Source organism: Leptinotarsa decemlineata, unplaced genomic scaffold, assembly GCF_025532065.1.
Source record: "Leptinotarsa decemlineata unplaced genomic scaffold, Ldec_3_MD MMD2_P_RNA_scaffold_2, whole genome shotgun sequence".
NCBI classification, from domain to species: Eukaryota; Metazoa; Arthropoda; class Insecta; order Coleoptera; family Chrysomelidae; genus Leptinotarsa; species Leptinotarsa decemlineata.
The window spans coordinates 12,022,999-12,035,105 of record NW_027412529.1 but is presented as its reverse complement, the minus strand read 5'-3'; the positions used below and the strand labels follow the sequence as shown (position 1 = coordinate 12,035,105).

At 35.0% G+C, this 12,107-nt stretch overlaps 1 protein-coding gene across 3 annotated transcripts in view; it reads right to left on the bottom strand.

Annotated features, from left to right (window-relative positions):
• LOC111511424 (calmodulin-A) overlaps nt 1-12,107 on the bottom strand; it is a 181,027-nt gene that overhangs the window by 6,522 nt on the left and 162,398 nt on the right. Inside the window, exons 3-5 of one of the 3 annotated variants that reach the window (XM_074183557.1) lie at nt 5,046-5,317; nt 1,758-1,906; nt 1,293-1,575 (exon numbers count right to left, since the gene is read on the bottom strand). In XM_074183557.1, the coding sequence (XP_074039658.1) occupies nt 1,523-1,575; nt 1,758-1,906; nt 5,046-5,317 (474 nt within the window). In that variant the 3' untranslated portion in view covers nt 1,293-1,522. Of the gene's footprint in view, nt 1-1,292; nt 1,576-1,757; nt 1,907-5,045; nt 5,318-12,107 lie in introns of those variants that run through there. The other 2 variants (XM_074183565.1, XM_074183562.1) reach the window with 2 other exon arrangements.

Here is a 12,107-nt window from a genome sequence, read left to right as displayed (position 1 = left end):
GTCTGACGTCCACTTGTATGAAAATCATATGAAGATATTTTGAATGCCAGTTGAAAGTTTCTATGGTTGGAGTATTAATAAAAGATGCACACAAAAATTGGATCCGAAAGGTTCTTTTATCCAGTATATCTCCGAAACCAAAACAGTGAGAGTTGTTTTTTTCATTATAATTTGGCATTCACCAAAAATAGGCTACTTTTTCACAACTCAACTAACTTTCTGTTTCTTATCGTTTAGATTTCTGCTTGCAGAAATTAGCCCCATTTTTGAAGAGACTATTCACTCGATTATTTATTGTAATCATTAGAAAACATCCATAAGAAATTTTGATTCTCATTTTTCATGATGATCTTCTACCACGTGGTAACGGCTACATCAATCAATGGCCTCAAGTCTGTCGAATATGTAGCCACATCTGGTGTACCACAAGGGTCAAATCTAGGACCCCTAGTGTTCAATATGTTCATCAATGATATCGGGGCTGAGATTGATGTCAATTTCCTTTCATACGCAGATGACTTGAAACTCTATCACAATATAACATTATCTAATGATTGCGAATGTCGCGCCCTGAATTAAAACCGTGAAGAATAATCTATCTCCCAACATATCCAAATGTAATGTAATGTCCCACCCACTGAAAACGAATTTGACATTACACAACTACGTCATAAACAATAAGTTCTGGAGCGTCATGACACACTCACTGATTTAGGTGTTACTTTTGATTCATTCCTCTCTTTTAATGAACATATTGACACTACTCTGACAGCTACTTATCGCATGTATGGATTCTCAGTTAGAAATACAAAAGACTTCGAAAAAGCTTCAACATTGAAATTACTTTATTTCACTTTTGTTCGATCTAGGCTGGAATATGCATCTGTTGTGTGGAGTTCCTACTATCAGGTTCATACAAATCAACTAGAAGCCCCACAGAGGCGCTTCTTGAAATATATGTCTTTTAAACTTGAAGGCACGTATCCTACTGTAGGAATACCCTAATATGAATTGCTTGAAACTCACATTTTGTAGTCTCGAGGTGAGGCGTAAATATTATTCATTTATTTTCTTATTCAGAATCTCGATTGTTACATATGTTGAATTTTTGGGTTCCTAGACGGTCATTTAGGAATATTGTCACTTTTTATCTCAACACTCCGCGAACAAATGTAATGAAAAAATCCCCAATTCATACAATGTGCGATACCTCTAATTCTGTCAATAGTGTCCTAGATATATTCAACTGCCAGATTACACGAATCAAAAGACATTTTTCAGCCAACTGACAGTTCTGTTTCTATTTTTTTTTTTGGTATAGATTCACAAATTATATTATGTAAGTACATATTTGTAAGTGCTACTGTTTCTTCCTATTCTGTTTCTCCCTGTAGAATAGTGCATGAAATAAATAAATAAATCTATCACTTGATCATTTCTTTCCTTTCAGTGACTTGCTCTGAAGCATCTGTGATGTTTTCAATGAAATGCTTTTCTTGCCAAGTACGCTGTCAATTTTGAATTATAAGCCCGCACATTCCCATTGAAATATTTTGTGATATTTCATGATATATTCTGGAACAACAACAGAGAAAACCAAGTTGAAATATTGACATTAGCATTTCTGTAATACCTGAGTTATTGAACGTGTTAATTGATTTATGACTTTAATGTACATATCAAACTTGGCTACTGAAGTTGTAGTTGATATTCTTGAATTAGTTGAGGTAACACCAGTGTATTGAAAAATATAATACCTTCATAATTCACTTGGCCATCTCCATCCATATCAGCCTCTTTTATCATATCCTCAACTTCTTCTTCCGACAGCCTCTCACCCAAACTAGTCATCACGTGACGAAGTTCAGTTGATGATATCAGACCATCGTTGTTTTTGTCAAAAACCCTGAAAGCACATAAAGCTGCAAAAATGTTGGTATCAACACGAAAACGGATGCAGGTTCTAAATATTTTACTTAACTAGGGGATACCATAAACAGGTTATTCGAAAACTGCCTGAATGATAGATAGATATATTGGAGTTTTTAAATATATGAAAATTTTAATCAGTAAAATATAAATGAAACATATAACAAAAGAGTACATTTAATGAAATGAATGGAACACTTTTGTCTAATTTCCACTAGTTATTCTATTTTCAAGATCGATTTCCAGTTTTTATACTTGATACCGGGGTAAACCCCTTTGTTCAGATAATACTATTTCCATTTTGAACCGTTTTCGAGATAAACTGTTTCAAACGGAAACTGACGTGGTTTTCTTGCTCGTTTTTTGAATTCATTACATATTTTGGATATTCAACATTTTTTTTATACTTAGTATAAGTTTTTTAACTGTCTCAGATCAGTCAATTCAAAATTGGTATGTACCTACCTTAGAAAAAGTTACAATCTGTAAACATTGAGGTAGTGGTCTCTAACGTACAACAGTACACATTATTATTTTTTATTAGTGTGCTTCGGAAAAATAAATAAACCAATCATTTAACGTCAGACTTTTGTTGATGGTTTTGACTGATTGTGATAGCTACAAATTATAATAGAATAATGTCAAGATTAGGTTACAGTAATGAAGATTTCTTGAATTTATTAATAATTTATGGTGAGTGCAATAGAATTGCAAGTAGAACGTGCCAAGTATTTCATGAAAGATATCCACAACTTCCGAAGCCGAATAATAATGTGATAAATCGACTACTTAAAAACTGTAGGTTAAATGGAAACTTCCGCCCAAAAATCATTCGTAAGAAGACTAAAGTGGATGATGATGACAATGGTATAACAGTTTTGGGATACTTTCATGCATTTTCAAAAGCTTCTCTGCACGAGGCTGAAAGGGAGATAGGTATACCCTACGTGACAATTTGTCGAATTCTTAATAAGCATAAATGGCATCCCTATAAGTTCTACTGTATCCAACATTTGAAAAAGACTGATTCACCTCGTAGAGTGGAATTCTTTGAATGGTTACTTGTCAAGACTCAAGAGGATGAACATTTCCTTGACAATATCATATGGACAGATGAGGCCAAGTTCACAAAAAATGGAGTTTTCTATAGACACAACAGTTATTATTGGGCGCCAGAAAATCCCCATGTTGTCCGCCAAAGGGGTTTTCAAGAAAGATGACAATTCAATGTATTTTGTGCCATAAAGAATGAGTCAATTTTTTATATCAGTTTTATGATGATAATTTGAATGCATCAAAATATGAAGATTCACTGAGAAATGGAATTCGAATGATTTTAAATAATAGACCAGGAAGAGAACGTGTATGGTACCAAATGGATGTTGCTCCACCCCATAAGCTTCAACCGAAATCTTCGAAGACAGATGGATTGGTGATAATGGACCTTTTAGTTGGCCTCCTAGAACACCAGATGGCAATCCATTAAATTATTTCGTGTGGGGTTTCATTAAAAATATGGTTTACTTTACTCCAGCAACAACAATGGAAGATATGAAATCGAGAGTTACAACTGCTTTCAATAGTTTGACTCCAGACTTGATCAGAAGTGCTACACATAACAATCTTCTGAAGAGATTACATGTTTGTATAATTAGAGGTGGAGATGTGTCTGAACATATTCTGAAATAAACTGACGATTAAATTAACTCAATAATTTATAGGTTTATTATTTTCAATTCGTGTTTCAGCGTTGATAAAACTATTGTTTAAAGAGAAGTTTCATTCGATTGTTGAGGAGTATTTAAATCATTATCTTTTCATTGTATTATCTGTGACTAATTGAGAAACATCAAACGAAATCTGTTTTACAAAAATGAGTGATGAACAAGAAAACCATGTCAATTTCCGTTTGAAACAGTTTATCTCGAAAACGGTTCAAAATAGAAATAGTATTATCTGAACAAAGTTGATCTAAATTTGAATGTAGAGCTCAAAAATATTGAAATATACAGGGTATTCTATACGAAAAAATTGAGTTCCACTAATTTTTTCATGAGATCAAAGTATCTGCATTTTTTGAAAACCCTGTATGAGGCAAATGAAAATATGACTCGAAGTGAAGATCCTCATAGTATCACTCCACTCCATTTCGAATTTGATCGTTTTAGTGCAAGAGAGTTCAAGATTATCAGCATTTATAAAAGTTCATGTTTGGCAAAAAAAAAATCGAAATTAATTTATATCTTCTAAACGGTAATATATAGGTATAGGAAAACAGTTTATGAATTTGTTGACAAAGTGATAATGAATCAAAATATGATATTATATAGGGGGTGTTCCATTTGAAAAATCAAAGAAGCCGCTACTTCATTGTAGAAGCGACAACACCGCTTCGTCTGTGCATACTGTGGAATTTTCAGGTTAATCCGTTGAATAGTTTGCCAGAAACGGCTAATTAACGCTCATCATGAAAAGTCCTTCATAACTACGTTTGTAGATTTCAAAGGTAAATTCTCAAATTGGTACTATAAATTCAAACTGCCAAATAAAACTTGTGATTCAATTTATCTATGAAATATTATAAAGACATAATGAAACAAAATATCATACAATACATGTCCGGTAGGTGTTCTATCAGTACTAGTATATGTTTGCGAACTGATTCTGAGATAGAATCTGCTTTGAGGGCAACCGTCAATCATTTCATCAACTTCAATAATGTCTCCAGCAGGTGTAGACGAAACGTCATGCATTAAAACTCGTCAACCACGGCCTACAAACCCGAGGAATAGCTTTGACAATGAAACAGTTGTTCCAAACATTGTTTTTCCATCAAATGAACTAACTATCCATTGGAATATTAAAAATGAATATTTATGCGGAAATAATTTTGCAAATATTCATGCTTTGAAATTTTTGAAACTTGGCCCTCACCAACTTCTAAAAATCAACTTGGTTGGTTCACCGACCATTTGTTGAAACAACTTTTGGCATATGTAAATTAATGAATCAGTTATAAACCCAATAACACTAACATGCTGTAGCCCAAACTTCTAGTATAACAATTCTTTCAATTTGCCAACAAATCGACCTAGTCCCTTGAGGATTTTTCATACCTGAATGCTTCCCGAAGTTCTTCTTCACCATCAGCGTCTTTCATTTTCTTCGACATCATCTGAAGAAACTCATTGAACTCTATGGTCCCATTTCCGTCTTGATCAACTTCGTTCACCATGTCCCTCAATTCTGTCTCGGTGGGTCTCTGCCCCAAGGATCGCATAACAACGCCAAGCTCCGCCATTGTTATGGTTCCATCTTCATCTTTGTCGAAAAGCATGAAGGCTTCTTTGAACTCTGCTACTTGGTCTTCTGAGAGTCCATATTCCGTCTGGAAGAAAAAAAAATTAAGATGATTTTCAGGTTGATTAGTGATTGCTCATGTAATTGCTACCCTCTCTAGATGAGCGGATGAGGTGCTTTGAATATCAAAGCATTCTCAAAATGGTAATTTGTAATAGTTTATAACTGCGTTGAGTTCAGGATGAACCGCGTCTAGAGTTTTGTATTTGACGTTTCGGCACCCATTTTGAAGCCATTTTCAATAATTTGATATGACTTGATGCCGGGGCTTTAATCTGCCTACTCCCCAGGCCTTGACATGAGTTCTCTAAGATCTCAATCTGCCTACTCCTTAGAGAAAACAGTTGACTCAACGACAACCAGTATATATACATCGTGACTCACGATCGATGGTAGGTTAGACGTTTATGGAAAACGCAAAGCATGATTTTTCTGAAAATTTCACCTCTCACATTTGCTTACCTGTTCTATCGATCTAAAATATTGTCAGCATTGCGGCGTTGCCATTTTCATAAAAAAATCCTAGCAACTTTATTTTTTTAAATAGAAAATCCCGTATATTAATACATTTTTGAAATCGCTCTGGTATTCTATTACTTTTTTATTAATAATGTCCTATACTTATTTCTATCTGTTTTCGAGATAAAAAAATAAATTGTGCCAAATATGGTCCAAAACATAACCTTAATTGAAATTAAGTACATCAGTACTCTCAATTCATGAGAAGTTGATATTTTGACGATAGTTTGGACAAACTCGAAATATTCAAATAACACCAAGAAATCGACTCCATATCATACAGGGCGTGCTAAAATTACTATTATTTCCATTGTGCATAAAAGTAGTCAAAAGTTCAATTTTTCAAATGAAACACCCTTTATATTACTCGGTAAATTGAAAGATGGAGAAAAATGCTTCAAGATGATGTATCATGTCCCTATACCTAAATCGTCAAGTTTTCTCAATAAAGTCGTTTCTTCTAGAAACATTATTTTTTTTTAGAATTTGGATTTAGGTAGCAGTGGAATTATCAAGCTTATAGCAGTTCAGTTACTTTTATAAGTAACCGAGTTATCGACGGTGTTTCGAATAATCTTACAAAATGAAGGCAAATATCGATTATTCAAACGAAGTTCTTATGAAATTATTCATTATACACATGAACAAAGTGATCAAATCATTGTCAGAACGTGTGAAAAATTCAACCAAATGTATCCTGAATTAACACCAATGAACGAGAGGAAGTTTGAAAGGTTACAAAATAATTTCCTTAACTATGGATCAAAATTTCCAGGGAACAACTGTACCAAAAGTCAGTCATTTCTAGGTAAAAAGTAAGATTTTGTGTGCTAAAACATGTGAGAGTACAGACAATAACAGGATAGGATGATTCAAAATAACAAAATTGTAAACAAAATATCACATTTTCCCAATAAATGCTGAAAATGTTGTCCATTACATTCTATACACTTTAAAATGTTTTTTGTACGCGACTTGTGGTTGCTTTTTCAATTTCCAGGGGATCCAGATCTTGAATACTCCACAATATTCGCCGTCGCAATACTTCTTTGGTAAGCACTGGAGTACTGTATACCCTTTCTTTCGAAACACCCAATAAAAAAAAAGTCAAGTGGCGTGAGATCGGGTGATCTCGGTGGCCAATCCCACGGCCCTAAACGCCTAAACCAACGATGGTCGAAGAGTTCGTCAAGTTTCCTGTAAACTTCCTGGGTGGAATGAGCTGGCGCTCCTTCCAGTTGAAACCACGAATTCCTATATTCCTCTAAAGGCAAATTTTCAAAAAAATCGGTTACAGTCGTCCTTAATATTTGGAGATATATCTCTGCATTCAGTGTATCTTCATAAATGAAAAAGCTAAATTTATTGTTCTTCAGAATACAGAAAACATTCAGGTCAAATTTTTCTTGAAAACCCATTTCTTTTGTAACATGAGGATTATGATCAGCACAAAAATGTTTATTATTGAAAATACCATCCCACGTAAATTTTGATTCGTCGCTCCAAATTATTTTTGACAAAAATTCCCGATCTTCCTGTGTATGAATCAAAAAGAATTCACGAAAATGCATTCTACGTTCGAAGTCTTCTGCTTTTAGAGCTTGAACTTTGGTAAATTTATACGGATGCATTCCGTGCTTTTACAAAATTCGTTGTACTGAAGCATGTGATACACCTAAATCTTTTTCTGCACTGCGAATGGAAGCTTCTGCATATGCATAAAAATGTGCCAGAACGTTAACAGTATTGTCCTCATTTGAAGAAACAGGTTTTGGTAATGTTGAAGGCGCTTTTAACATGAAGCCATAGTTAAGGAAATTATTTTGTAATCTTACAAACTTCCTCTCGTCCATTGGTGTTAACTCAGGATACATTTGGTTGAATTTCCTACAAGTTCTGGCAATGATTTGATCACACTGTCCGTGTATAATAAATAATTTCATAAGAACTTCGTTTGAATAATCAATATTTGCATTGATTTTTGGCGATTTTTTGAAACACCGTCAATAACCATTTATCAATTACTTATAAAAGTCACCAAACTGTCATAAGCTTGATATTTGCACGGCTACCTAGAAATCAAATTCTTTAAAAATTTTTTTTGTACAACTGTTATTGAAAATATCTTTCATAGAAACACTTCAGTCAGAACACCTACCAAAAAATCATTTAAAAAAGTTCACACATGCAGTTTGTGCTATTGGTAATATTAAATCCTTCTGAAGTTACTGACGATGACGAAGTAGTATTCAGTCCAACTGTAGAAAGTCCTTCATGACTAACCAATAATCCTCCTTAAAATAACGTGAGTTGGCGTATATAGTTGTAACATATGCCTTTTAATCCAAAGATCGTGTGTTCAAATCCCGTGGACCCTATAATTTTTTTATTATCAGCAGTAAAGTTATACAAAAAATATTGTATGATACATTTGTTAAAAGTGATTTTATTTTGCTCGTGAGTTTGCTCCACTTGCTGACGCTCGTTTTGCAATAATCCCCACCCACAAAATAAAATGCCACTTTCAACACTTGTAGGTAAAACGTAAATAACTATTTTCCCACAAAAACGGCTTAATTAAGAAAACTTGACGATTTCGGTATAGGGACATGTATACATCTTGAAGCATTTTTCATTTTATCGAGTAATATACAGGGGGTTTCATTTGAAAAAATGAACTTTCGACTAGTTTTTTGCACAAAGGAAATAATAGTAATTTTAGCACGCCCTATAGGATATGGAGTCGATTTCTTGGTGTTATTTGCATATTTCGTGTTTGTCCAAACTATCATCAAAATATCAACTTTTCATGAGTTGAGAGTGCTGATGTACTTAATTTCAATTAAGGCTATGTTTTGGACCATATTCAGCACAATTTATTTTTTATCTCGAAAACAGAGAGATAGGTATAGAACATTATCAACAAGAAAGTATTAAAATACTAGAGCGATTCCAAAAATATATTAATATACGAGGTACTCCATTTAAAAAAATATAATTGCTAGGACTTTTTGATAGAAGTGGCAACGCCGCAATGCTGAAAATATTTTAGATCGATAGAACAGGTAAGGAAATGTGGGAGGTGAAATTTTCAGAAAAATCATGATTTGCGTTTTCCAGAAACGTCTTATCTACCATCGACCGTGAGTCACGCTGTATATATGTATAGTGGTTAATATCCCAGAGAGGTGCATTATGACATGCTAAAGGTTGCCCCTTTCCTCTCATGCAGTCCTTCGATTTTGTAGGTACGTGTTGCAGATACCCAACGGAAATACAACAACTCACCTAGCTAATGCCGCGCAGGGAGTTGAAGTAAAACCATCAGGCACCTGTGCAACGTCTTCGACTTGGAAGATTCGTCGCAAGTTATTTCCCACTATGAAAAGCAGAAATTAATTTCGTTTGGTCGATCCGACCAACCGATAGACCGGTTTCGGGGTGATTCCCCCATCATCAGTACCGGTGTTAACCATCTGAGTACCACGATCAAACACATATCATTCCAGCTAGTCATAAAATCTCTCTGCAGTTGGTTCAGTGGAATGTTTACCGCGCCACCTGCAGAAAGGCCAAAAAACAACTCCACAAGCATACTCCGGGGTGAGAGTCAGAATACTGATTATTATTCCGGAGAGGTGCATTATGACATGCTAAAGGTTGCCCCTTTCCTTGCATGCAGAGTTGCACCTATAGGTAGTTCCACTTATGTCCCGCTTGCGTTTACGCAGGTATTTTTATTGAGTTCTTTTCTAGTTTTTTCACATTTTGTCTTCAATCGAGAATCGCCTGCCCGGTACTGACGATGCCCAATAGGCTGAAACAGCTGTCTACCGGTCTAAAGGGTTGGTCGGATCGACCAAACGAAATTAATTTTTGCTTTTCATAGTGGGAAATAATTTGCGACGAATCTTCCAAATCGAAGACTTTGCACAGGTGCCTGATGGTTTTACTTCACTCTGCGCGGCATTAGCTGGGTGACTTGTTTGTTTTTCCGTGGGATATCTGCCACACGTACCTACAAAGTCGTAGGTCTGTATGAGTTGAATTTCAAAAATCAAACATGAAATGATATTAGAATTTAACGTAGCATCTGAATATGTAATGATATACAGGGCGTTCTATTTTAAAAAATGGAATTTTGGTCTGTAGCACCTACACCAAACACCCTGTATATTTAAAAATTATATCAAAATATAGCTCTCATGAACTCCTAAAACTTTTGTATGAAAAATTTTTGTGTATCTCCTTCAACAAACCAGATATTGCCTGTTACATAAAATGTGATATATACAGGGTGTTTCTGAATTCGACGGACAAACTTATACCACGTCATTCCTCTTGCAAAATGATGAAAAATGAGGTAGGACATGTGTGTCCGGAAATGAGCCGTTTCAGAAATACAGGGCGTTGAAGTTGCAAAATAAAAAGACCCTTTTCGTCGTAGCTCCCGGACTAAAAGGAATAAATTAATGAAACTCAGCAAATCGATTACGAGCTAGAATGTGCTTCCTCCAGTGGTATGTTTGCTTCAGTATCAGTAGCCAGTGGCGTTCCAGCGGGGTAATAGCTTATATTTCCCCCCTTATTTTTTACGCCACTGGCTTTATATCCACAACCGTCTTTTTTTTGAATTTCTTGATCAATTTTACGTAAAAACCAAATAAACATTCACTATGAAAAAACCAGTAGTTTTCGAGAAAAATTGAGTTGAACTGATAGGTGCATTCTCATATGGGAATATTAATAATCGAGTAAAATAATCGAAATTCCAAAACCGAAATCATTTGAACTCTCTCATCATTCTACCATTCATTGTGTGCTTGAAAAATTATTCACTTCGGCAACATATTGCGGATTTTCTATCATTTCACCAACTTTTTTTGCAGATATGTTGTGAGCCCGCAGACCTACTGAATGGCTTTACCTCGAGATTAATTTTTTTATAAAATGTTCCATCCAAACGATTTTCAAAGACAATTACGAATAGTTGGCAAAACTGAACTCAGAATGTTTTATCGAATTATCTTCTCTCACTGGGTAAAAATCCAAGTTTTATCGATTAACCAAAATACCATTACTTGTTTCAACCTTAGCCATCTACAATGTTTCCTGGGCATATCTATTATAGTTTTGTTAGATAACTGTACCGATATTCTCGAGTTCTTCAGCCACTGGTTGAATAGTTTCAGAATACATTCACGTGACTTATAACAATCTTTGATCCACCTAATGAGAAAGCAATGAGGATTACTTTATTCATTGACAACAATAAATTTGTTAGGGGGCTGTGGAAATGAAATGAGATTCGTATGACACTTCCAAGTTAACGTAGCTGTCAGAAAGTGTTTGATTGTGTATTTCGTATAGTAAAAATGAATTTTACATTCGAAGAGTTAGCGGACATGCACCTTATTTATGGAAAATCGGGACGAAATGGAAGGTTGGCACAAAGAATGTATCGTGAAAATTTTCCTGGAAGAAATTGGAAAACGTTCGAAAACGTGGACAGAAGACTCAGGGAAACAGGAAGTTTTTTAATTACCAGAAAAAAAGCAGGTATACAGAGAACTGTAAGAAATTATATCACAGAAGAGGAGATATTGAACTATGCTGCTGAACATCCGTCTGAAAGTAGTAGATCTATAGCTAGAGTGCTGCATGTGTCTTCATCATCTGTTTGGAGGACTTTGCATGAACAGCAGTTATACCCATATCGACTGAGAAAAGTTCAGGCACTGAAACCAGAGGACTATCCAGATCGAATTGAATTTTCTCGATGGTTTTTAAGTATGTGGAGAAATAATCCGGAATTTATCAAGCAAGTGTTATACACTGATGAGGCAAAATTCACAAGGGAAGGTATTTTCAATTCTCGCAATAGCCATATTTGGGCCGAGGAAAATCCTTTTGCTATTCATCCTCATGGCCATCAAACAAAATTTTCATTGAATGTTTGGGCAGGAATAGTAAAAAAAACGTTTAGTTGGTCCTTATCTTTTACCGGATAATTTGAATGGGGACAATTATAGCACTTTCTTGGGATAAGTATTGCCTGGATTGTTAGAAGATGTTCCTCTGAATATCCGGAATGGAATGTGGTTTCAGCACGACGGTGCTTCTGTTCATTTTTCGTTAGCTGCTAGAGAGTACCTAAATCGGAAATTCGGTGACAATTCGATTGGTCGAGGTGGACCCCACAAATAGCCTGCCAGATCACCAGATTTGAATCCTGTTGACTATTTTCTTTGGGGTCATATGAAGTCACTGGTTTATGAAACAGAATCAAAAAGCCAAGA